Source organism: Felis catus, chromosome A1 (genome assembly GCF_018350175.1).
Source record: "Felis catus isolate Fca126 chromosome A1, F.catus_Fca126_mat1.0, whole genome shotgun sequence".
NCBI classification, from domain to species: Eukaryota; Metazoa; Chordata; class Mammalia; order Carnivora; family Felidae; genus Felis; species Felis catus.
Genome location: NC_058368.1, coordinates 125072302 through 125100084, shown reverse-complemented (window position 1 = coordinate 125100084; position 27783 = coordinate 125072302). Strand labels below are relative to the sequence as shown.

At 40.1% G+C, this 27783-nt stretch overlaps 1 protein-coding gene across 3 annotated transcripts in view; it reads left to right on the top strand.

Annotated features, from left to right (window-relative positions):
- MIER3 (MIER family member 3) overlaps window positions 1-27783 on the top strand; it is a 138107-nt gene that overhangs the window by 69001 nt on the left and 41323 nt on the right. For 2 of the 3 annotated variants that reach the window (XM_045060913.1, XM_023256767.2), the window contains exon 1: window positions 26689-26761. In XM_045060913.1, the coding sequence (XP_044916848.1) occupies window positions 26704-26761 (58 nt within the window). In that variant the 5' untranslated portion in view covers window positions 26689-26703. Of the gene's footprint in view, window positions 1-16363; window positions 16560-26688; window positions 26762-27783 lie in introns of those variants that run through there. The other variant, XM_045060922.1, reaches the window with a different exon arrangement.

Below are 27783 nucleotides of genomic sequence, written 5' to 3'. Positions count from 1 at the left end.
GGTTTGTGAGATCAAGCGCTAACAGTGCAGAACCTGCTTAGGATTCTCTCTTTCCCTGTCTCTCTGCCCCTCCCTTGCTTGTGCACGCACACACACACATACACACTCAAAATAAACAAACAAACAAATAAATAAATAAATAAATAAATAAATAAATAAATAAATTTTAAAAATATTGGGCTAAATTAATGTTTGTGCCACATTTTCAGCTCTGTTGGTACAATCATGTTTCTGAAAGGTTGGACTCAAGTCAGCCCAATTTGTTCTGGGTGCTATCAGATCCTCAGTCATTTACATGTAGCCAATCCAGATTTCTGTCAGAGATCACATGAAACATTCCATTCTGGTATTGTGATCATGAGTTGGGGGTTGAAAAAAATAAGTCCCAGAATATAGGGCATAGGTGAGAATGCCCTCCTTTTTAATGTCCATCTAATCTCCTGTTCATTGCTCAAATAGGTGAGATTTTGATATATTTCATGAATTTGAGTTGGCTTCAGCTATGTTAATTTTCATTTCCTCATTTTCTACTTCTTGGAAGGATGCCTCACCCTCACCTCCATGTACCAAGAAGAGTGATCATGTGGAAGTCATGCCCATCTTGGTTATGGTAGTGTGGCTGCAATGGGCTAGTTGATGACCAAATAATTTCTTTTCCTTCCAGTCACATAGCTACATGTTTCTCAGTCTTCCTCGCAGTTAGACACGGCAATATGACTGAACTCTGGACAATAGATTTGGGTGATATTATGTGTTATATCTGGTACTGGCTAAGAAAACCTTCTGTGTAACCCTACAAATTCTCTCTTCCCTTCCCTGCCGATCTAATGCAAAGGGTCTAGTGAAGCCAACAGGTTAAAAGAACCTTGGTTCCTGGGTCACTGATCAGAGAAGAACTGCTTAAGGGAGCTGCATAGGAACAGCTGCATTGTACCATCGCATTTATAAAAACTAACCTCTTGGGGCGCCTGGGTGGCACAGTCGGTTAAGCGTCTGACTTCAGCCAGGTCACGATCTCGCGGTTGGTGAGTTCGAGCCCCGCGTCAGGCTCTGGGCTGATGGCTCAGAGCCTGGAGCCTGTTTCCGATTCTGTGTCTCCCTCTCTCTCTGCCCCTCCCCCGTTCATGCTCTGTCTCTCTCTGTCCCAAAAATAAATAAACGTTGAAAAAAAAAATTAACAAAAAAAACTAACCTCTCATTGGATTTAGTCACTGAGATGTTAGGTTTATCTGTTTCATCCTCTTAGCCCATCCTGACTTTTTAAGTAGGAAGGAGGGCTTGCAGGTATCCAAGACAAACATCTGGCAAATAACATTTTGGCCTCTAACATTGTTATTCTTTTCTATAAAATGTGTTTTTAAAAATAAAGTTATGTAAGTCTTTACATATTTATTGTAGAAAACTTAGAAAGAAGGAAGAAAGTTAAGATAACCCATAATTATAACCCATAATATAATCCATATATAATAATACCATATATTCTTCTGGACTATTTTCTCTGTATATGAAATTTTTTTTCTAAAAATAAACTCATCTGTCTTTTTTTTAAGTTTATTTATTTATTTATTTTGAAAGAGAGAGAGTGGGGCAGGGGCAGAAAGAGAGGGAGAGAGAATCCCAAGCAGGCTTCGCACTGTCATTGCAGAGCTCAATGTGGGGCTCAGTCCCATGAACTGTGGGATCATGACCTGAGCCGAAATCAAGAGTTGGTTGCTTAATCAACTGAGCCACCAGGAAAAAAAAAATCATCATTTTTATGGCAGTACCATGATCTATTTAGTGACCCGTTACTAAACATTAGAATTGTTCTCAATTTTTTCTTATGCACAAATCCTGCTGGGGCACCTCTCCCTGCCTCTGTCTCTCCCTCTGTCCCTCACCCCTGCTTGCTCACTCTCTAAAAGAAGGAAGGAAGGAAGGAAGGAAGGAAGGAAGGAAGGAAGGAAGGAAAGAAAGAAAGAAAGAAAGAAAGAAAGAAAGAAAGAAAGAAAGAAAGATCTTGCTATGAATATCTTTGTGCATTAATCTTTGCTCGTATCTTTATTTCCTTAAGATAAACTCATTAAAGTGGAATTGCTAATATAACATTTCATTCCACACCCAGTACAGAGTTGCTTGATTTCATTGGCCTTGACTAAACCACAGCTATATTTTAATGTCATAGATTATAAGTGTGACCAAGGGAGAGCTTGCCAACTATAATTGTTGTATCATGACCAATTGAAGAAGAAAATGTCTCATTATTTAGAATTATAATTAATCTCTCACCCTAAAATAGTTTTAGCAAGTTTATTACAACTGAAATTCCTATTAAGATGAGAAGTGAGCCTCTCCTGGGGTAAACAGGTTTCTTGCCATTCTTCCTTATTTTTTTATGTTGAGATCTGCCTGGAAGGATGCAGTTAAATACTCAGACACATATTAACCTAAGTGCTGCATTTAACATTTTGTGGAAATCACTCTGGTCAAGAAACTTTTTATTTTCACATTTGCTAAGGACTTACTTGCCTTCAAAAAACTTCCTTGGGGCACCTGGGTGGCTCAGTTGGTTAAGCGTCTGGCTCTTGATTTCAGCTCAGGTCATGATCTCATAGTTCATGAGATTGAGCCCTGTGTTGGGTTCCACACTGAGCATGAAGGCTGCTTGGGATTTTCTCTCTCTTCCTCTGTCTCTATCCCTCCCCTGCTCACACACACACACACACACACACACACACACACACACACTCTCTCTCTCTCTCTCAAAATAAACATTTAAAAAAACAAAAAACTTCCTTAAAATCTTATTATTTTAACTATTAACACCAGAGTTGTGAAAATATGAGTGATGAGGGATAATTTTACCTTAGGATGAAACTTGTATATATTGCAAGTTTTGCCCTCTGAAGGTTTTTAAACCTTATGTGACTGGTGGATTTCACAAATCAGTTTTCTCAGGGAAAACAAGGCAATAGAATGCATGTTTTAATTTCAGAAAGGTGTCCCTGGTGACTTCTCTGGTCTCAATGACATTGTGCAATGGTGCAGGCCACACACAGTTGCAAAGACTATTATCTTTCATCAGTGGATGACTTTGTGTAGCACTGTCAAATGATCCTCTTTGGAGGCTAAGTGACCTCACTCTTAATGCCCTTTAACAGCTGGTTTCAAAGATGAAGAACAGTGCAAGTGGTTGAGGGCACAGATAACATAGATTGTGGGCTCAGTTGTTGGCATACACAAGAGATATTTTTGGAAATATAGTGGCCATAAACATTTTTAATCAGGATCAAACACACATTTTAAAAATATTTCATATGGCAGCACTTGATTTTGGTTTAAACCATTTGGGTGGATGGATAGAATACAAAGACATATCATGGAACTTCATGGAGCCCAGTTTCATAAAGTGCTCCTACTATCAAAAGGCATTTGCTTGATAAATTTGTGGACTCCCCAAATCAGTGTTTCCTTCTAGCTGCTCAATCACCAAAGAAGAGTCTAAGAAGATGATTGTGCCTCATCATTATCTTCGCTAAGTGGTATCTTAGTGGCCCCATGGAAAGTGTCACTCCTGGTGGTATGTTTGTTTAAAATAACATCCTGCTCTCTGGCAACCTAAAACCAAGTAGATTTATGCATAGGCTCTTGGAGTATGAAGTATTGGAAAGAATTTCACCTGCAAGGAGAGGCTCTGATTTTTATTTTGGCCTTTGCCCAGTGAAAAAAGAAGTAGCTGTTTCAATGTTGAATGATTTATTGGCTCTCGACCTTAGAAATAAGTAGCCTTTCCTCTCAAATTGATAGCCATGTTCTTGATACCGCTATTGCTTCAGGAAAAGATGTTTTAATGATGGTAAGGAATTTCATAATAGAGATCATAGGTCTTGAATTGGAATCTCATCTAAATCATTCCCAATCAATGAACATCTCTTCCAGAATCTTTGAGGCACCAAATTGGCATTTGACACTGATTCCTTTTCTCCTGCTAAAGGAAATACTTCCCTGGTAAACGATGCCCATCTGCTGTAATTTGTAGGCTTAGGCTTGGAGGACGGGCTTAGTTGGCAGTAGGTCTTTTCAGAATGTGGAGGGCAGGAACCTAAAGATAGGACAGATCCATGGCCCTACATTTGATGTGTGATCCTTGCATGTCTCTTTATCCCTCTCAATCACACCATCTGACCAGTCCTCTCAAACTGTTGCTTTGCCTTTTGCAGAAAAGTTATGTTTGTTGATTAACTTACATTTTTATACTCACTACTCTGAATACTCTTCGAATTTTAGTAGCCATGCTAAGCCATTATTTAAATGTGTGATATTGGACAAATCACGTCACCACTCTGGACCTTATTTCTGTCATTAAGGTGTTTGACTGAGTTAGAAAGTCTCTTCAAACTCCAAATTCTAGGGACACCTGGGTGACTTGGTCGGTCGAACATCTGACTCTTGATCTCGGCTCAGGTCATGATCTCGCCGCTGTTCATGAGATAGAGCCCTGAGTCAGGCTCTGCACTGACAGCACGGAGCCTGCTTGGGAATCTCTCTCTCTCTCTCTCTCTCTCTCTCTCTCTCTCTCTCTCTCTCTCTCTCTTTCTCTCTCTCTCTCCCCCCCTCCTGCATGCTCTCTCTCTCAAAATAAACAAATAAATTTTTAAAAACCCTCTAAATTCTATGGTTAAAAAAACAACTAAATTAAGTTATTCATCCATTTATTCAAGAACTACATACTGAGCCACATTGAATGGTAGACCTTGTATTGGGTGCAAACAACTTCACATCTAATTCCTTGCTGTCTATCTAGTAGCTGATATCTTAGGTAGGGAGTACCAGAATCGGGGCTAGGACTCTTGGGGCATGTGAAGTTTGACAAGCTCCCCAGGTGATCCTGGTACTCACTCCATCTATCAGTTGAGAACTCAATATTCAATCTGAAAAGGTCAGCCACAATAGGCCATTAGAATACATTGTTCCCCGATAGATTGGCTAGATAAAATCGAGCTGGAGGTCATCTCACTCTGTATAGCTAACAGTTTCACCATCCACTGTATGGCACACATGTACAATATCATTGTGGCCAATGCTGGGTAGCTGATCTTTCAGAGGCATGGAATTTCATTTGAATTAATACATTAGTTATATCCTCTGTGATTCTGTTTCTCTCAAATTGTCAGAGAGTTAACATAAGGGATTCTTGGAGACAGGACTGGTTGAGTGGTGAGTCCTTCAACTTGGGCCCCTCTGTTCCACACCTGGTGGTTGGATGGGGGAAGGGGAGCATTGAACATGACAGCTTTTCGCTATGAGGGTGCACCTGCCACATATGTCTGTAGCCATCCTAGGGGTGAGGGTTTCAGAGGCGCTTTGGTGCTTGTGAATCTCCTGTAGTTTGTCACCAATCCCTCTGGAAGGGCCTGAGCAGCCCTCTGTTTACTGATTACACCCATCAACTCATTGAACTCTTCTCCCTTCACACACACACACACAAATCTGTGTAATGATAGTTGTTCATTTCCATTTTCTTATCATCATCATTCATTCATTTATCAGTCCATTGATTCTTTGGTTCATTCACTGATTTATTCATTCAACCATTCATTTATTCATTTCTCTGTAGATCAGCACTGAAAAAATACACAGGGTGTATACACAGGGGACTCAGTCCTACCACAAAAGGCTTCAGAGCACACCTCCATTCTCTTTACACAACTTCCTTTTCAGTGTTCTTCCAACTTAAACCTCACTTAGAGCTGATTCCCATCCCTCCCTCTGTTTGTCTCATCGTTTCTCCATGGAGACATCTCTGGTGGGTTTTGTTCAAGGAGATTGCTCATAAGTTTAGGAGGTCAGGGCTGGCTGTGTACAAAGAGCTCCATGGGCTAGTGCAAGTGCAAGGTGGCACCAGGGACCAAAAGAAGTCGACTAACAATCAGTTGCAAAAAATACTATAAACATTTAAAATCTCAATCAAAGAGTTTCTCAAGTTTTCCTTTCTCTCTCTAATAATAGCTCTGTGGTATAACCTGTAAATCTACTCTGGGGCAGCATATGGGAAGGGAATGTTCTGGAGCCCAGAAACTCCAGTGCTCCTGTAACTGTGCTCACAATGGGGCAAGAGAAACAATCAAAGATCCCACAGCCTCCTGACAGTTGTTAACCCCTTGTCTCTTTTTGTCTAGTCCGGAGCCTGGTTTCTTCATTTTTATCTCCCCACAGAGCAGTCTTTTTACTCCAGCTGATCCATAACCGACCCACAGAGATCCTTAGGCAGTATCTACTTGATTCCTGAATTCTCCATCTATTTTCACAGGCTCCATTTCTTTTAGTATTTTTTTAAATGTTTATTTATTTTTGATGGAGTCGGGGCGGGGGGAGAGGGAGAGAGAGAGAGAGGGAGAATGAACGGGGAGGGGCAGAGAGAGAGGGAAACACAGATTCCAAAGCAGGCTCCAGGCTCTGAGCTGTCAGCACAGAGCCCGATGCAGGGCTCCAACTCATGAACCATGAGATCATGACCTGAGCCGGTCGGACTCTCAACCTATTGAGCCACCCAGGCACCCTTCACAGGCTCCATTTTTTGAATCTGGGCTTCTGTATTTGAACCTGTTGTTGATAACTTGGTTGATATCCCATCCATTAGAACAGGAGCCTTCCTCAGCTATGCCAGTCCAAGCTCCCAAGGATCAGAATCACAGACAGCCCCAGTAATGACAGACTGCTGGCTTGGTGTCCTGAACTTCTAAGTGTGCTCCACTTTGAGTGCCCCATTCCTGTGCTTCACATACCCGCTGGGCTTCTCTTCTAGCTCAACTGCCTGCTCAGGCTGTCTGCAGTTGCAGCTGCTTGGTTCTCTCTTCCTCCCTTGTGTTTGACCCCTTGGGACCAACCCAGATGTATCCAAGGCCTCTCCCCTTCCATCCATCCGTGAGGATTGCCAAGGCTGGCTGAATCCCACAGAGTGACACAGGCGACAGTCATGCGTGAACTAAATGTTATGGCATTTGCTGTTCTGTAGATCCATGCCACAAAAAGACTAGCCAAAACTTGAATGAGCAGAGAAATTTCAGGACCACATGCAAAACTTCTCTGTGAAATGTTTCCAAGCAAAGAAAAGATGACTAGTTATGTACTTCTGTGATTTTCTAATTTAACATTCTGGAATGTGATCATAAAAATGTCCTTAGCAGGGTGCCTGGGTGGCTCAGTTGGTTGAGGGTCTGACTTTTCTGCTCAGGTCATGATCTCACGGTTTGTGGAATCAAGCCCTGTGTCAGGCTCTGCACTGACAATGTGGAGCCTGCTTGGGATTCTCTCTCTCTCTCTCTCTCTCTCTCTCTCTCTCTCTCTCTCTCTCCCTCTCTCTGCCCCTCTCCCATCTCAAAATAAATAAACATTTTTTTTTTAAATGTCCTTAGAGGGTGCCTGGGTAACTCAGTCGGTTAAGCATTGGCTTAATTGATTTTGGCTCAGGTCATAATCTCACAGTTCGTGAGATCAAGCCCCATGTCAGACTTTGTGCTGATAGCATGGAACTGCTTGGGTTTTTCTCTCTCTTCTCTCTCTGCTCCTCCCTGCACTCTTACTCGTTTTCTCTCTCTTTTTCAAAATAAATAAATAAACATTTAAAAAAGTCCTTAACGTGTGTGCTGTGCAGCTTCCTTTTATGCCAACCCATTTGAAATGTGTTTATTTTGTGTTACTTTATCAAAATCATTTTCATATGTCTTTAAATAACCTGCTTAGGAGCAGGGCATCCTAGTGGAAAGAATACTGGGCTGTGTTCTAGTCCAGTCTCTTTGGAACATTATAGATATTTGTATTTTGTTCTGTTTTGTTTTTATTGAAGTATAACTGAAATATAATATCTTATTAGTTTCAGATGTACATCATGGTGATTCTATATTTTTATATATTATGAGATGAGTTACTAGTTACTGTCACCATGCAAAGTTATGACAATATTATTGACTATATTCCCTATGCTGTATGTAATATCAACCAGACTTGATTATTTTATAGCTGGAAGTTTGTACCTCTTAATGTCCTTTACCTATTTCATCCACTCAACCCCTCCTTCTCTGGTAACTGACAGTTTGTTTCCTGTGTCTATGAGTCTGTTTCTGTTTTGTTTGTTTATTCATTTGATTTGCTTTCAGACTCAACATATGAGTGAAATCATATGGTATTTGTCTTTGTCTGACTTATTTTACTTAGCATTAATACTCTCTGGCTCCATCCATGTTGTTTCAAATGCCAAGATTTCATTCTTTTTTTATGGCTGGGTATTTTCCATTGTATATAAATACCACATCTTCTTTGTCTATTCATCTATCGATGGACACTTAAGTTGTGTAAGTGGTCTGAACTAATTTTCTGGGAAAGGGGTCTGTGCTCCCTTTGAAGTCTTGGAGCCTGGCTCTGTGGGTGTGCTCTCACTCATCTCGAAAGGGTTTCACTCATGTAGTCAGTTTGCATGAATGTGCTAACACATATTTATTGAATATTTACTATGGGCCATGAAATGTGTTAGGTGCTAGAGGTACAACTGTGAATAAACACCTGTATGGTTCCTGTTCTCTTGAAGCATGCAGTTTAGTGAAGGGTTCTTCATGTGGACACTATTGAAATTTTGTCATGGGAACTGTCCTGTGCATTGTAGTATGTTTATCAGCATATGTGGCCTCTGCCCACTAGATACCAGTACCACCTCTCCAGCTGAGACATCCCCAGATGCCTCCAGCACATTGCATTGCCAGATGTTTTTTTAGGGGAGAGAGGAAAGAGGGAGGGACAGATTATGCAGGGATGAGACCAATGGTCTAGTATTATTAATGATGAACAATTACTGGGCACTTATTAGGTGTCAGGTGCAGTGTTCAGCACAACTAGCCAAAAGGTAGATAATGGTGAAAATTGGTGAGTAGACCCTACTAAAACAACTCACCAGATTCTACAAGACTGTCCACTTATTTCCTCCATGACCAATAAGGAGGAATTCCAAGGACACATGAATATTTATTCCTAAGGACTCTGGTTCACCCGTGTACTTCTGCCCTGGCATGTTGACTCATATGTTTAAAAAGAAATGTCTTTGTTCTCAAACCTGTTTGTGCCTATCATACTTGTTACAATTGGGCGATTTGATTAAAAAGCACATAAATTTGGGGCGCCTGGGTGGCTCAGTCAGTTGGGCATCTGACTTCGGCTCTCAGGTCATGATCTCACGGTTTGTGAGTTCAAGCCCCACATCAGGCTCTAGGCTCCCTGTGCAGGGCCTGCTTCAGATCCTCTGTCTCCCTCTCTGTGTTCCTCCCTTGCTCATGCTCCCTAACTCAAAAAGAAAGGAAAGAAAGGAAAGAGAGGAAAGAAAGAAAGAAAGAAAGAAAGAAAGAAAGAAAGAAAGAAAGAAAGAGGGAGGGAGGGAGGAAGGGAGGAAGAAAGAAAGAAAGAAAGAAAGAAAGAAAGAAAGAAAGAAAGAAAGAAAGAAAGAAAAATAGCACATAAACTGATTAAATATGAGTGTGAAGAGTTTTTCTGAAGAAAACTAAATGGAATGTTTTGGAATGATGTGATTAAAAAAACCATTCTGTTTAATTAAATATGAATAAGAACAATTGTAATAAGATAGAAAAAAACCTGTAAAAATCTAGAAGACATAGTTTTTGCTTTTACTTTAAAGAGTCCCAAACTGGAAATTGTTGTCCATGTATTATGGATGTGGATCAGGTAAGAAAAAAAGATGTGAAGAATAGTTAGCCAAAGAAAGGTCTATGCACTACATAAGGACGTATAAATAAAGGTTTATTTGTATGTTTTAAGTTAAAAAAATGTTTGGCAAATATATGGCATTTTATGATGTTCCATTTTTAGTTGACCAATTGCCTCATACTGACTTACTTCTGATGGGTGTGATTCTCTTATATTACTACCATTTCGGAGATGAAAAATTAAAAGTTAGAGAGATAACTTGCCCATGTGACATGTAAACACCCTTCCCCACCATACTCTCGATTACATTAAAATGAAGGATTTGTGTTTAATGAAGAATGTTGTGGACAAAGTTACTAGATGATAAACTGGGAGATTTTGCAATGTCTGAAACCAGCAATGGTTCAATATTCAGAATATACAGATAATTTCTGAAACCAAAAAGATAAAGAAAGCAATCTCAATGTAAAAATGGGCAAAGAGTGTAATGGATAATTTACAGAAGAGGAATCTCTGAAGACTAATAAGCATTTGAAGACATGATTGATAATTTTAGTGATCAGAGAAATTTAAAACAAAGATGAATGGGGCAGCTGCATGGCTCAGTCCTTTGAGTGTCCAACGCTTTTTTTTTTTTTAACATTTATTTATTTTTGAGAGAGAGAGAAAGACAGAGAGAAAGTGGGGTAGGGGCAGAGAGAGGAGACACAGAATCTGAAGCAAGCTGCAGGCTCTTAGCTGTCAGCACAGAGCCAGATGTGGGGCTCGAACTATGAGATAATGACCTGAGCTGAAGTCCGAAGCTTAACCAACTGAGTCACCCTGGTGCCCCAAGTGTCTGACTCGATTTCTGCTCAGGTCATGATCCCAGGGTCCTGGGATGGAGCCCGTGTCGGGCTGCGCACTGAGCATGGAACTTGCTTAAGATTCTCTCTCTCTCTCTCTCTCTCTCTCTCTCTCTCTCTCTCTCACTTTCTCTCTCTCTCTCTGCCCCTCTCCCCTGCTCATGTGCATGCTCTCTCTCTCAAAATAACCAACCAATCAATAAATAAATAAAACAAAGACATCACTATGTGCATTAGATGGGCAGACATTAGCTAGAATATACCCCCAAGGAGGCGGGGGTGAGAAGCTATTGGAGCCCTAGGTGCTGCTGGTGAGAACAGGGATGGGGCAGCAGCCCCTTCTGGGGGCAACCTGGCCCCACCAAGTGACCCCAAAAGTTTCCTCCTAGATGTACATCCTTGAGAAATCTTTACACAACTTTATCAAGGAACATGAACAAGGATGCTCAATATAGCATTATGGATTAGCCTGGGTCTTCTGAAAAACAGACACCAAGATGTGAATTAAATGTCCAAAGATATTAGTAGAGGAGGTACCTGTGAAAGAAAATTGGGAGGACTGGGATAACCTTCATTCCATGATGCAAGTCTGGTCCTGAGTGAAGAAGAGAGGTCAAGAATGTTGGTGGAAGTGTCCTCAATTGCCTTGTGATCTAAGGAATGTTTTTCAAGTCCACCTGGGTGTCCTCCAGGAAAAATCAGCTATGAGAGGAGTCTCATGTTACCCAGAAATGGGTCTGTCTTAGTTTTCTGCTCCCTCCTGGGAGCAGCCCACAGGAAGTGTGACCTTAGGTGAAGCACAGAGACAGATTTCAGAGCACAGCAGCTGGGGTCTTCAGTCACTTACACTCGCTGGGGCTAGAGGCCTGTGAGGAGCATTCTCACGGATGGCACACAGTATTGGGAGTAGCAGGGAGAGGAAACTACATATATGTCCATTATGGGGACAGTAAATACATAATATGTACTGGACACACATCAGTGAGCGGTTAAAAGCAAAGAATTGGAGGTATACCTAACAGCACGGATGAATCTAAAAAACAATGTGTAGAGTGAAAAAGAAGAAACAGAATGAGCTATCACAACAATATTTACTGAATGTACGAATACATGCATACAAAACAGTAACACTCAATATACAAGTGTATACATACAAACCAAAAGATGTTCAGGGCACCTGGGTGACTCAGTCAGTTAAGCAACTGACTCTTAATTTTGGCTCAGGTCATGATCTTGGGGTTCTTGAGATCTAGTCCTGTGTTGGGCTTTGCACTGTCAGTGGAGTCTTCTTGGGATTCTCTCTCTCATTCATGCTCATGCTCTCTCTCTCTCTCTCTCAAAATAAACTTAAAAAAAAAGATGTTCATCATGCCCATTAGAATGGTTGCTTTGGTAGGTTATGGGAGTAAAAAGGAATTAACATAAAGGAACATACAAAAAAAGGCCTTACATGGAATCAGTGAAGATAAAGTGTCTCTAACTGAGCATGAGTAGCTCAGGTTCCTGACTCTGAAGACCTAAATAAACATATTAATACAGTGCTCACCATTCATCCCCTAAATTTGATAACCCTCTAGCCAGGATTCTCAAAAAGAAAAGAGAGAGGACCCAAATAGATAAAATCACGAATGAAAATGGATTTATTACAACCAATCCCTCAGAAATACAAGCAATTATCAGGGAATACCATGAAAAATTATATGCCAACAAACTGGACAACCTGGAAGAAATGGAAAAATTCCTAAACACCCACACACTACCAAAACTCAAACAGGAAGAAATAGAAAATTTGAACAAACCCATAACTAGTGAAGAAATTAAATCAGTTATCAAAAATCTTGCAACAAATAAGAGTCCTGGACCAGATGGCTTCCCTGGAGAATTCTACCAGACATTTAAAGCAGAGTTAATACCTACCCTTCTCAAGCTGTTCCAAAAAATAGAAATGGAAGGAAAACTTCCGGACTCATTCTATAAAGTCAGCATTACTTTGATTCCCAAACCAGAAAGAGACCCAACAAAAAAAGAGAACTACAGGCCAATATCCCTAATGAATATGGATGCAAAAATTCTCAACAAGATACTAGCAAATCGAATTCAACAGCATATAAAAAGAATTATTTATCATGATCAAGTGGGATTCATTCCTGGGCTGCAGGGCTGGTTCAATATTCGCAAATCAATCAATGTGATACATCACATTAATAAAAGAAAGGATAAGAACCATATGATCCTGTCAATCGATGCAGAAAAAGCATTTGACAAAATTCAGCATCCTTTCTTAATAAAACTCTCCAGAAAGTCAGAATAGAAGGAACATACTTAAACATCATAAAAGCCATTTATGAAAACCCCATAGCTAATATCATCCTCAATGGGGAAAAACTGAGAGCTTTCCCCCTGAGATCAGGAACACGACAGGGATGTCTACTCCCACCGCTGTTGTTCAACATAGTGTTGGAAGTCCTAACATCAGCAATCAGACAACAAAATGAAATAAAAGGCATCAAAATTGGCAAATAAGTCAAACTTTCACTTTTTGCAGATGACATGATACTCTACATGGAAAACGGACATACTCCACCAAAAGTCTGCTAGAACTGATACATGAACTCAGCAAAGTCGCAGGGTACAAAATCAATGTACAGAAATTGGTTACATTTTTATACACCAATAATGAAGCAACAGAAAGAGAAATAAAGAAACTGATCCATTTATAATTGCACCAAGAGCCATAAAATACCTAGGAATAAACCTAACCAAAGATGTAAAAGATCTGTATGCTGAAAACTACAGAAAGCTTATAAAGCTTTATGCTGTGTGCTGAAAACTATAGAAAGCTTATGAAGGAAATTGAAGAAGTCACAAAGAAATGGAAAAACTTTCCATGCTCATGGATTGGAAGAATAAATACTGTTAAAATGTCAATACTACCCAAAGAAATCTACACATTCAATGCAATCCCAATCAAAATTGTACTGGCATTCTTCTCAAAGCTAGAACAAACAATCCTAAAATTTGTATGGAACCACAAAAGATCCCGAATAGCCAAAGTAATATTGAAGAAGAAAATCAAAGCAGGAGGCATCACTATCCCAGACTTTAGCCTCTACTACAAAGCTGTAATCATCAAGACAGCATGGTATTGGCACATAACAGACACATAGGTGAATGGAATAGAATAGAGAACCCAGAATTGGACCCAAAAATGTATGGCCAACTAATTTTTGACAAAGCAGGAAAGAGTATCCAATGGGAAAAAGACAGTCTCTTTAAGAATTGGTGCTGGGAGAACTGTACAACAACATGCAGAAGAATGAAACTAGACCACTTTCTTACACCATTCACAAAAACAAACTCAAAATAGATGAAAGACCTGACTGTGAAACAGGAAACCATCAAAATCCTAGAGGAGAAAGCAAGCAATCTCTTTGACCACAGCTGCAGCAATTTCTTACTTGACACATCTCCCAAGGCAAGGGAATTAAAAGCAAAAATGAGCTATTGGGACCTCATCAAGATAAAAAGTTTCTGCACTGCAAAGGAAACAATCAACAAAACTAAAAGGCAACAGACAGAATGGAAAAAGATACTTGCAAATGACATGTCAGATAAAGAGTTAGTATCCAAAATCTATAAAGAACTCACCAAACTCCATACCCTAAAAACAAATAATCCAGTGAAGAAATGGGCAGAAGACATGAACAGACACTTTTCTAAAGAAAACATCCAGATGGCCAACAGGCACATTAAATGATGCTCAGTGTCATTCATCATCAGGTAAGTACAAATCAAAGCCATACTAGATACAACCTCACACTGGCCAGAGTGGCTAAATGAACAAATCAGGAGACTATAGATGCTGGCGGATGTGGAGAAACAGGAACCCTGTTGCACTGTTGGTGGAAATGCAAACTGGTGCCACCGCTCTGGAAAACAGTGTAGAGGTTCCTCAAAAAATTAAAAATAGAAATACCCTATGACTAGCAATAGCACTGCTAGGAATTTACCCAAGGGATACAGGAGTGCTGATGCATAGGGGCACATGTACCCCAATGTTTATAGCAACACTTTCAACAATAGCCAAATTATGGAAAGAGCCCAAAAATCCATCAACTGATGAATGGATAAAGAAGATGTGGTTTATATATACAATGAAATACTACTTGGCAACGAGAAAGAATGAAATCCTGCCATTTGTAGCAATGTGGTTGGAACTGGAGGGAATTAAGCTAAGTGAAATAAGTCAGTCAGAGAAAGACAGATACCATATGTTTTCACTCATATGTGGATGTTGAGAAACTTAACAGAAGACCATGAGGGAAAGGAAGGGGGAAAAAAGTTACAGAGAGGAAAGGAGGCAAACTATGAGACTCTTAAATACAGAGAACAAACTGAGGGTTGATGGGGGGTGGGGGAGAGGGGAACATGGGTGATGGGCATTGAGGAGGGCACTTGTTGGGATGAGCACTGGGTGTTGTATGGAAGCCAATTTGACAGTAAATTATATTAAAAAAAATAAAATAAAATTGGTATAAAAAACAAAAAAGAAAAAAAAACCTGCAAAAGCAGCCTCTTTGGAGTTCTGTAATACCAACTATAGAAACAGTCTTCTGTCCTAAGAACAGTAGATGCCCACTCTTGGTCCTTTACATTCTGCTCAACCTATAATTGCCTCTTGTTGTTGCAATGTACAGACACCAGCAACAGCAACTCCCAGCACTAGCCTCGGAGCTGCCTCAGGCCACCCACCTGCCTACCATCTCTCTCTCTTTCAACCCTCCCTTCAGGCTAGCTCCTGGGCTTTCTATTCCTGCCCTGGGCTCATGGTTCTTTTTTTTTTTTTTTCCCACCCTTAAATAGCTTTATTGAAATATAATTCACCTTCCATACAATTCACCCATTCAAAATGTACAATTCAATGGATTTTAGTACCTTCACAGAACTGGGCAGCCATCACCACAATGAATTTTAGAATATTTTATCATCCCCAAAAGAAACACAGCAACCTCCAATCCTTCTGCCACCAAACTCCCCATCCCCTTCCGCACTCTAGGCAACCACTATTCTACTTTCTGTTTCAATGATTTGCCTGCCTATTCTGGACATGTCTTGTAAATGGAATTAGACAATGTGTGGTCTTCTGTGACTGGCTTTTTTCATGCAGCATGATGTTTTCAAGATTCATCCATGTTGTAGCATGTTTCAGTGCTTCATTCCTTTTTGTTGCAAAGTTATATTCCATCATATGAATATACCACATTTTATTTATCTTTTCTCCCGTTGATGAACATTTGGGTTGTGTCCTGTTTGGGGCAGTTACGTACAATACTGCTAGGATATTTGTATATAGCTTGTTGTGTGGACATATGTTTTCATTTGTCTTGGGTGTACACCTAGAAGTGGAATTGCTGGGTCATGTGGAAGTCTATACCCAACCTATTGAGGAACCTCCGGACTGTTTTTCAAAGCAGCTGCCGAATTTTACATTCGCACCAGCAGTGTATAAGGGTGCCAGTTTTCTACATACCTGTCAATACTTGCTATCATCTCTTTTTTTGATTATGGCACCCTACTTCCCACTATTGGCTCCTAGAGCCTGTTTGGCTCACTGACCTTAGAAATCCTGCACTTCCTTGATTTCAGGGATCTTCTGGGTTTCCTGTAAAAGTCATTCTCCATCACACTGGCAGACTCCTTGACTTCCTCCACTAAGGAATAAGGCTGGCAGATATTGGGGTTCTCAGATGCTACCCCCAAAATAAAAGAGGAGAGAAAGAGGAAGGTTAAATGTGACTGACAGTTCCCCTTTTCTTTCTCTTCTACTCCAGTTGCTGGAGTGACCAGCTGAGGGACCGAGGAAGGGCTGAACTGAGGATGGGACAGCAATCATTCTGGAATTCCAACCTGAGAGTGGCAAGGATGAGATGGAACAGCCAGTGCAATGATCAGTTTAGAGGTGGACTCTCATTTCCTTCGGTCTTTTTATCTGCTGCAAAGGGGAAGGGAGAGGAGTCTCCGCATTAGGTAAGGTAGTAATAAATAACTGGTTTTTGCTGACAGTAACTTACAACTGATAATGTTTATCATTCCTCTTTTCAACGTTTATTTATTTTGGGGACAGAGAGAGACATAGCATGAACGGGGGAGGGGCAGAGAGAGAGGGAGACACAGAATCAGAAACAGGCTCCAGGCTCTGAGCCATCAGCCCAGAGCCTGACGCGGGGCTGGAACTCACGGACCACGAGATCGTGACCTGGCTGAAGTCGGACGCTTAACCGACTGCGCCACCCAGGTGCCCCTCATTCCTCTTTTCAATGACTTCTCTTTTATGGCTGGTTTATTTAGAAACAACTGTTGGTGTTAGTACCTTCTATGCATTCCAGGCTGAAGAGTCCTGGTTTGGGGTGAGACAGATTTCAATAGTACCACAGCTGAAAGAGAAAACCTGTCAGCACAAAGAGAAAGGCCATCAGAAAAGTCATGGATTGTGTTTCTGTTTAACCATCTTTTCTTAGGCTGGGATGACTTAAGTAGAGGTTTCTGACTTGGAAAATTGACTTGCATTTGAATCTCTCAACCGTACTTGAATTTTACCCTGGGAAACCAGGCTCAGTGAGTACACTTATTTCAGTAACAATTCTATACACAGCTGAAGGCTTTACTTAACAACGATTTAGATTCAGGAATAGATTAAATCCATTAACTAAGCCAGTGTTTTCTCCCTCACTGTGGTTATTAACCAAATTGCTAGCATTAGGTGTAACACAGAAAACCATGTTTAAAGATAACCTACACCTACCGTTTTAGCATTTTTATTTTAATGTGCATGATTAGGACATACATTCTGAAACTATATAGTTTTGTAGAATTCAAATATAAACTTTTAAACGTCAACTTTCTTGAGGTATAATTCACTTAACATTTAAGTGCACCACCTATTTAAAAAAATTTTATTTTGGGGGAGAGAGATCACAAGCAGGGAGGGGCAGAGAGGGAGAGAGAGAGAGAGAGAGAGAGAGAGAGAGAGAGAGAGAGAGAGAGAGAGAGAGAGAATACCAAGCAGGCTCTGCACTTCCAGCTCAGAGGGCTCATTCCTACGAAGTGAACCATGAGATCATGACCTGAGCTGAAACCGAGAGTCAGATGCTTAGCTGACTGAGTCATCCAGGTGCCCCTAAGTGCACCCATTTTAAGGGTACTGATTAGTGAGTTATACATTTGTGTAACCACTACTATGATCAAGGTATAGAGCATCTCTATCACCTTTCCTCCTGTCCTTTACTGTCAGTCCCCACACACTTTCCAGTCCCAGGCAAACACAAATTTACCTTCTTTTCCTAGATTAATTTTGTATTTTGTGAATTTAATATAACTGGAACCAGAGTGTTTTTGAGATTCATCCATGTTGTTACTTGTATCTGTTTTCATACCTTTTTACTGCTTGATGTTATTTCTAGTGTATCGATGTACCAAAATGACAAATTAAAGTTTATCCTAGTAATGAAGGATTGGATAAACATTGAAAATCATCAATTACCAGAATAAAGGTGAAAAAGAATGTGATCATCTCAATATATGCAAAAAAGTTACTTGACAAAATTTGTCACCCATTTGTAATAAATATTCTAAGCAAACTAGTAATAGAAAGAAAATATCCTTAATATGATAAAGGGCGTTTACAAGAAACATCATACTTAATGGCTATATTAGTTATCTTATTACTGTGTAAAAAATTACCCCAAAACTTAGCAGCTTAAGCAATAAACACTTAAAATCTCACTATTTCTTAGGGTTAGGGATTTGAGCGCAACTTGGTAGAGTAGTTCTAACTGAGATTCTCTCATGAGGTTGCATTCAAGATATCAGCTAGGATTATGTCATCTGAAACCTTGATTAGGGCTGAAGGATTTGCTTCCAAGATAGCTCATTCACAAAGCTGTTGGGATAAGCCTTCAGGTCTTTACTACTTGAAGGAGGCCTTAGATCCTCACCATATGCATCTCTTCATAAGTCTTCTCATGGCTTGACAAATGGCTTCCCCCAGAGTAGTGACCCAAGAAAAAGAGAAAGCAAGAAGGAAGCTACAATACCATTTATGACCATTTATGAAGTCACATATAGCCTTTCCACCAGAATCTATTCATTAGAAGCAAGTGACTACTGCTCACATTCAAGGGGAGGGGGAAAGACTCCACTCTCTGAGGGGAGGAGTATAAGAGAAACAGTGACTATATTTCAAAACCACCACAAAGGTAAAAGATGAGATGCTTTCCCCCAGGAATATCAGGAACAAGGAAGAATAAATACTTTCAACATTTTAATTCAACATTATCCTGGAGGTCCTAGCAGTCACAATAGAGCAAGAAAAATAATAAGATATATGGATCAGAAAGGTAGAAGTAAAACTGTCTTTATTTGAAGATGACATATTTGTGAAAATAGAAAATTTTAAGGAGTCTACAAGAAGCCACTAACATATAAATAAAATTTCCAAAGTTGTATGATACAAAATTAATATACAAAATTTAATTGAATATCTATATACTAGCAACAATCAATGGTAAAATGAAAATTTTAAATGCCATTTAAAATAGTATCAAAAATACATAAAATATTTGGGGTTGAATTTAGTAAAAGATGTACAAGATCTATACATTGAAAACCATAAAACTTTGCTGGGAGAAACTAAATGAGACTTAAGTTAATGGAGAGATATGTTGTGTTCATAAATTGGAAGAGTTGCTGTTGTTCAGATAGCAATTCTCTCCAAATTGATCTATAGGTTCAATACAATCTCAAGCAAAATACTAGCAGGAATTTTGTAGAAACTGATGAACTGATTCTGAAATTCATATGGAAATAAGGATAGTGAATAGCCAAAATAATTTTAAAAAAGAACAAAGATGAAGCCTTTCACTACCTGATTTCAAGGTTTATTACAAATTTTATTATTATAAATTATCAAGAATTGTCTTATCCAATTTCAAGATTTATTATGAATCTTATTATTATAAGTCATCAAGAATCATGAAAAAATATATGGACCCTAGTAATAGGCATTATACACATACAATTTTTCATAAATATATATGAATTGAAAAAAATTTTTGATATATATATGAACCATCAAAAATATTTATATATCTATATCTATATATCTATATCTATATTCAGTTAATTTTTGATAAAGGTGCCAAGTTTTTTCAACAGGGAAAGTTTTTCAACAAGTGGTGTTGGGACAACTGTGTATCTATATTGAAAAAAAAAATAACCTTGACCCTTAACTCACACCATATATAAAAATTAACTCAAAATGGGTCATAGGCCTGAATGTTAAAGTTTAAACTATAACATACTTTGAAAAACAATATCAGAGAAAATCTTGGAAAACTTTGAGAAGACAAAAATTACACAGGCTACAAAAAGCACCAACCATAAGAGAAAAAATTAATACATTGGACTTCATCAAAATTAAAATCTTTGTTCTTCAAGTATAAATGCAACCAAGAGAATAGCAGGGATTAGGGGGGAGAAGGCAGTGTATACACCAGATCCTACGTTGGTGAAGGACAGTGGCCATGTAATCAGTAAAAGACAGTGACCAGGAATGATAATAGTATGAGTGAATATTAGGATTCTCAGAGGGTGGAGCATCCTGGCTTCCTACCAGAGGAACAAGGACATGGACCTCACCTCCTGACCCTGAAGTTTGTATGGTCTGAAAGGGTGATGTCCTGGGTGGGTGGGGGCAGTGGGGGATCAGGAGAAGAGCAAATTTCAGTTAAGGCAGGTGGTGGGGAGAAATGCCCAGGGAAATGGTTCAGGATATAAGGGGTGTGTAGATCACAGAGTAGGACTCCTGGAGGCTTGGTGGAAGAGTTTGGGAGGAAAAGAAGACATGTTAAGAAGGAGAGGTTCTGAGGATATAGGACAGGAGAGGCATATTTTGGACTGCAACTGCAGGAAAACTTCCTCCTCCCAATCTCCTAAAGCAGTGGTCTTCAAACTTTTTTGCTTGAATAGTCTCACATAAGATTTTTAAAACCTCCTTTACTTTTGTTGTTTTTATTCAAGTATAACTTTTCTGGGGCACCTGGGTGGCTCTGTTGGTTAAGTGTCTGACTCTTGATTTCAGTTCAGGTCATGATATCATGGTTCATGAGATCAAGCCCTACATCAGGCTGTGCACTGACAGCACAGAGTCTGCTTGGGATTCTTTCTTCCCCTCTCCCTGCCCCTCCTCCACTCACATTCTCTCTGTCTCTTTCAAAATAAAAATAAAAGTAAATTTTAAATATAACTTTTCTAAGGTACCTAAATCTTAAATGTACAGGCTCAGTGAACTTTTCCATATTTATACACTCATGTTATCACCATCAAGATGAAGATGTAGAACATTTCCAGCACTAGCAGGTTCCCTCATGTTCCCTTCTTGTTGATACTTGCCGTCTCCCTCCTGTAGGTAACCACTCTTCTGACTTCTATCACCATCGTCTCACATTTTTCAGTTCACATGAAGATTTTTCTATTATAAATCTAAAGAATTTCAAAGGATGTCACTCCTGGCATATTATATAGTGTACCTTGGCCTGCAGATTGAACCTATTTCGTTTATGGAAATGTCTGCTCTCTAATCTAAATGGCAAAGCCAGTCTTCATTCTTAAACCAATTAGCCAGATTGAATTTTCAGTCAGAAGGAGTCTGACTTCATTTATCAACTCATATATATGTGTTCCTAGGTCTCCCTGTGATGGATTTATCTTACTTTTGGATTCCAATTCTAAAACATATAAATGGGTGCATAAAGCTCAGGGGCTTGCCAGACGGTTTGTTACCTGCTTGAACCAAGGCACTGATGCTTTATCAATTTTATGAAGCTCTTCTGCTTTGCCCTCAGGGAACTGCCTCACAGATGCTCCTCACAGGAGAGAGCACACAATCTCATGTCCTTTTTTTTAGGTGCTCTCTAGGTTTTTCAACTTGGGCAGGTTTATATGGGATTTGGGAGAAGGGTCATCAGGAAAGGAAGGCTGGAAAGGAGAATTGGCAGGCTGTAGCAGCCCAAAGTCAGGAAAGAGTACAAATGGAAACTAAAGATCTGTAACCAGTCAGCTTAAAACAATCTGTGCCTGCTCACTGCATGGAAGCCTATGTGCACTGTTAGGGCACAGTTTCTGCATCTAAGCACTATTGACATTTTGGGTCCTTTAACTCTTTGTCATGAGGGGAGCTGTCCTGTGCATTGTAGGATATTTAACAATATCTTTAACCTCTACATATCAAATCCTAGTAGCAACCCCTTCCTTGCATTGTAACAACCAAAAATATCTTCACACATTGGCACATGTCCCCCTGGGGAGCAAAATACACCTGGTTAAGGACCACTGCCTTAGGGTACTCCAGTTTGAGGACTGCTGTCCTGGAGGAGGATAGCTTCACAGACATCATCTGAAACCTGAAGTATGGAAACTATAGTCATAGTAGGGACCCAATTTTCCTTCTCTTGTAAGTCCACAGAAGTGGAACTTGAGTCTCATTTCCCACTAGGCTAGATGGTGACAGCAGCAGGGAGCCCAGGGGTATGGGCCATGTGGTCCTTCTTGCAAGGGCGAGTAGGAGTGGGCAGTGGTCTTCACCTTTGCTTCTAGCCATCAGCACTAAGGAGAGGGTGGGAATCTTTTGCAAATGTAGTTTGATGGCAGCATCAGAGGTGTTCCTTAGAGATGCCAAGAAATAACTGAACAAGATTTTGGAGGGCTAGGATCTTTTAACAATAGAGAAGCGTATTAGAAAACTTTTTTTTTTTTGCTTTAATAAAATATCAATCAACATACTGCTTCCTTCACTGAGAACGTCTTGCTATGAAAGAAATGTCAGCTGAATTTAGTGTTTAATGACTTTAGTGTATAGTGACATAGTTTATTTGCATTCTGGCTCCAGTTCCTTGTCATGGCAGCATTCCACACTTTGTGTGGCTAGGATATGAACCGAGGGTCTTTAGAGGGTCATGAAATCAATTCAAGACTTGCAACCTTGTTAAAAAAAAATAATGAAATGGAAAAAAAATCAGAGTATGTGCTATTTAGAATGAGTATAATTGTATGAATCTTTTGTTTCAGTTATATACATGTATATATACCTACACACGTGTACTGAGTCACAATGTCAAAATACCTTTCCAAATGTGGGTATTGGTCAGAAAAGTGTAAAAAGCACTGGTCTAGGAAAACGTGAAAGTGCAACTGTGCTCATTTAAGGCTAGATTCTGGTCCATTATGATTTTCAGAGCTTTTTTAGCTATCCGTCAGCAGTAGATACTGCCAACGCTTGATCCATATTTTTCAGTCCACCTGGAGTCACCTTCAGACAGCACCTTATACACCTAGTTCCTGCGTTTCTCTGCCTATGAGAGTTATCTGGCCGAGACAGCAGGCTGGGCCTTCCCGAAGGTCAGGACGAAAGTACCTGAGAGTTAATGCCAGGAATTAGCTGCAAATGGGGATGGGAATTGGTGGATATAATTCCAACTTTTTTATCCCTCTGTGGAACGCTTCTAAAGAGTTACATACTCTAAGAGGGGTACAACACAGACTAAAAAAAAAAGAAACTGATGGGGCGCCTGGGTGGCGCAGTCGGTTAAGCGTCCGACTTCAGCCAGGTCACGATCTTGCGGTCCGTGAGTTCGAGCCCCGCGTCAGGCTCTGGGCTGATGGCTTGGAGCCTGTTTCCGATTCTGTGTCTCCCTCTCTCTCTGCCCCTCCCCCGTTCATGCTCTGTCTCTCTCTGTCCCAAAAATAAATAAAAAACATTGAAAAAAATTTAAAAAAAAATTAAAAAAAAAGAAACTGAGGTACAGATACATTAAATGACTTATCCAAGTTCACATGCCAGTAACATTTAAATTCAGGTCTGTTTTATTCCAATGTTCACTGTTGTATCTGTGTTATATTTTTCCTCCCAAGATACACTTCCCTGGTCCATAAAGTTATTGACCTTATTTTTTCGTTTGTTTTTTTTTTCAAAGTTTTTAAATTTATTTAAGTAATCTTTACATCCAACGTGGGGCTCAAACCCATAACCACGAGATCAAGAGTAGCATGTTCTTCCATGTTCAGTGAGGCACCCCTAAAGTTACTGACCTTGTAACAATTTCTCCAAGTTGACCAATCTTGTTTTCTGGGTCAGTCCTTAGCCTATGTCATTAATTCTCTTGAACTCCTCCATATGACAGGGGCAACAATTCCTACAAGCTCCATTTCCCAGGCTCCTGGGTTAGCTGGCTTCTTCTTGGGTTCAGGTAATGGAAGGCACTGGTAATAAATCACAGAGAGAAGGAGAGAAGCCAGGATATTTGTCCCTCTTTCTCTGTCTCTGGTTACATCTCCAGTACAGCTCTAGCTAGGCAAGTATACCATAGTTCTGGCTTCCCCCACTGACTGGCCCCCGGGCTGTGGTAACATTGATTATGCTTTTTGTCCCTCTAGCTTAAGAGTGGTGGCACTTTCTGCAAATCTCTGAATAACTTCCAGTACTCTGTTTTGAATCTTAGACTTGTGTAACCCATTCATGGATTAATTTCCTGTTTATTTACTTGAATTTCTTCTGTTTTATTTATTTAAAAAATTTTTAATGTTTATTTATTTTTAAGAGAGAGACAGAGAGACAAAATGCAAGTGGGGGAGGTACAGACAGAGAGGGAGACATAGAATCTGAAGCAGGCTCCAGGCTCCCAGCTGTCAGCACAGAGCCCGATGCGGGGCTCAAACCCACGTGAGATCATAACCTGAGCCAAAGTCAGGCGCTTAACTGACTGAGCTACTCTCAGGCGCCCTGAATTTCTTCTGTATTAAATCTTAGAATGGTTTTTCTCATTTTCTATTTGGAACTGGCTGATATACTTCCTAATCTTCTATTTCATTAAGATTGATGATGAGTCCTCTGAGCTCAACATGTATAGTGTAGGGCCACATTATTGATTAAATGATACTCTACTCAGAATCATCCCCAAGATTCCTTGTCAGTGTTTGTCTCTAATTAACAGGATTTTTTTTCAGTCTCATTTTCTCTTTGTCAAGTATGCCAGTGTTCTAGCTCAGGTTTCCTAGAAAACAGAACCTGAGGCAAGGATTAAGTGATGATGTACTTGTGAGTATTTGGGAGATGGAAAACCATGGCAGCAAGAGGATGGAAAAAGGGAAATTAAACAGGGAAGAATGGAAAGCACTGCAAAGTGGTGCATAATCATGTTGCTCATTGCTCTGTGACAAAGCCACAGGAGGCCCAGCAGGTCACTCAGCAGATGCATCTTCTCAGTGACAATGGACATCTCAGGACAGGTTGCAGGAGGAACCAGCACCCCAGAGTCATCCATCCAAGGGAAGGAGGAGAGGAAATTTAACTGCCAGATACCCTTCAGTGTCTCATGTCCCCATTTATCAAAATTTGTCTCCCATGTCCCCATTCATGAAAGTTTGATATAGAATCAAAACTTCCATGTTTCTGCCTTACACCATCTAGCCCCTCCAGCAGTTACTCAAAAAGCCAGATTCTGTGCTCTGCAGCTGGTGTGTTGTCCAAGTGCATAAGTGGCAAGAAGACTCCAGACACCAGAATGCAGTTCCTTGCGTGGAGGTGATCATCCAGGGCAGAAGCTACAAGTGTGAGAGGCAGATTGGGTGGAAAGAATCTGAGGGGACACCTGTTATGGATTGAATTGTGTCCCCTCAAGTTTCTATGTTGAATTCTATAGTACCTCACAATGTGACTATACTTGAAGATAGGGCCTTTACAGGTGTGATTAAGTTAAAATGAGGCCATTAGGATAGGCCTGAATCCAGTCTGATTGATGTCCTCATAAGAGGACATTTGGATACACTGACGCCAGGGGTATGTGCACACAGAAGGAAGGCCATGTGAGGAGAATCTAAAAGCCAAGGAAAAAGGCTTCAGGAGAAACCAATCCTTCTGACACCTTGGTCTTGGACTTCCACTCCAGAACTGTGAGAAAATAAATTTCTGCTGTTGAACTCACCCAGTCTGTGGTACTTTATTATAGTGGCCCAGCAGACTAATACAGCACATAAAGGCTTCTGATAGAAAGTTCTTTCTATGTCAAAAAGTCCTCCCCCAATTAGGCTTGTTCTTGCACAACTTTGACATGGTAATTTTGGATAGAAATCCACTCAGTGGTGGGGAGTATTCATTTGTGTGTAAAATTAAGTGTTGGCATGTAAGTATTTCAAAAGCTGAAATACAAGTTGGTGAATGATTATAGTTTTGTAGTGAATCCACTTAGAGAGCCTAGCACAGGGAGCTCATTATGTCCCTTCCTCTCCGAGATAGAGGGCCAGGTAGAGCTGACGTGGCTTGTGTGGACCAGGAAAAACCTGCAGTTATGGGTGAGTGGAGGTCCCAGAGGGAACACAGTGGGTGAAAGCCAAGGGAGCATGTTCCAGTGAGTCATACAAAAAAGGGGGCCCTTAGGAACATTACTCCGTGTGTGACATCAAGGGGAGTTAGTTATCTGAGGTGGGGGAGGGAGCTGGACTGCAACAAGTCAGAACAGGTGAACAATAGGGCTGCCTGACTGCACAGTGAAGTCAGACAGCTCCCGTCCCTGACTTGTCTTCCTGGTACACTTATTGCATGGGGAGGCCCTATCCAACCAAAGGCCAGGGATGGAAGTGATTTGTAAATGGGTTAATAAGTGAATGACTGCTGCCTCTAAAATACCCTTCCAGTGATGCACTAGGACACATTGCCTGTTATCGTCATTACTGTATACCTTGGATTATTTGGAAGTGGCTGTAGTCGAACTGGATCCTGATTTACTCATTCATCCAACTTATATTTACTGAGTGTGTGTGCTAGGCCAAGTGTATGCAAAGAGGGACTCAAATGGACACAGTCTGCGTTCTCTCAGCTTATTATCTTTTAAGTACAACATAACTCAGATTATTTTACCTAATTGTATGAGCATTACAATAAGTTGATATGATACATATTTTTTTCTATTATCCAGTTTCATAGGTTATTTCCAAAGCTGGTCCCTTAGTTTAAGCATGTTTTTTCCTCCAACAGAGTTTGCTCAGTCTCTTAATTACCAAGATTTCACCTAAGTGCTTTTTGTTTTTTAATAGTTCTTGGTTTACTCATTAATATTTTGATATGAAGAAAACAGCTTACGCAGATTTGGGCCCAAATTTAACTGTCATTCACAAGCGGGGTAAGTTTCAATTTCTCTATTAGTTTCTTTATCTATAATACAGAGACAATACCAACCTCCAAGGTGGTTGATACACACTTAATAGGTACTCAATAAATGTTTATCATGTGGAATCAACACTGTATTTACATTTAGTTTGTGCAAGCTAAATGAAGAGAAAGGAAGATAAAAAGCTATTTAAATGGCATACTTTTTGATATTCCTAAAACATTTCATAATAATTATTTTACCTTTTAAATATTTTATTTATTTTTATTTTTTTTTCCAACATTTATTTATTTTTGGGACAGAGAGAGAGCATGAACGGGGGAGGGGCAGAGAGAGAGGGAGACACAGAATCGGAAACAGGCCCCAGGCTCTGAGCCATCAGCCCAGAGCCTGACGCAGGGCTCGAACTCACGGACCGCGAGATCGTGACCTGGCTGAAGTCGGACGCTTAACCGACTGCGCCACCCAGGTGCCCCAAAAGATTTTATTTTTAAGTTTATTTATTTAGAGACCAGGAGCAGAGGAGGAACAAAGAGATATAGGGAGAGAGAGAATCCCAAGCAGGCTCTGGCATGGGGCTAGATCTCACAAAGTGTGAGAACATAACCTGAGCTGAAATTAAGAGCTGGAGACTAAACTGACTGAGCCACTTGAGGACCCCCAGATTTTATTTTTGTAAAGTAATTTCTATACCAAACATGGGGCTCCAACTCACAACCCCGAGATCAAGAGTTGCATGTTCCACCAAGTAAGCCAGCCAGGTGCCCCATAATAATAATTTGAAAAGAAATTGAAATGAAAAAAAAAAAAAGTTAGGAAACTTCCACATTGAAGGTGGACATACAGCCTCTCAAAAAAATCCAGTGAAGTCAATTTTCCTTCAGTATTAACTTGGTATCTCTTTAGTTTAACACCGGATAATGAAGGAGTTTTGTATTTACAGGCCATGCTGTACCAAAAAAAAAAAAAAAAAAAAGTATCTTTAAACACCAGAATTACAGTCAGTGCAGCAAGATGCTTACACTGTGAGAAGC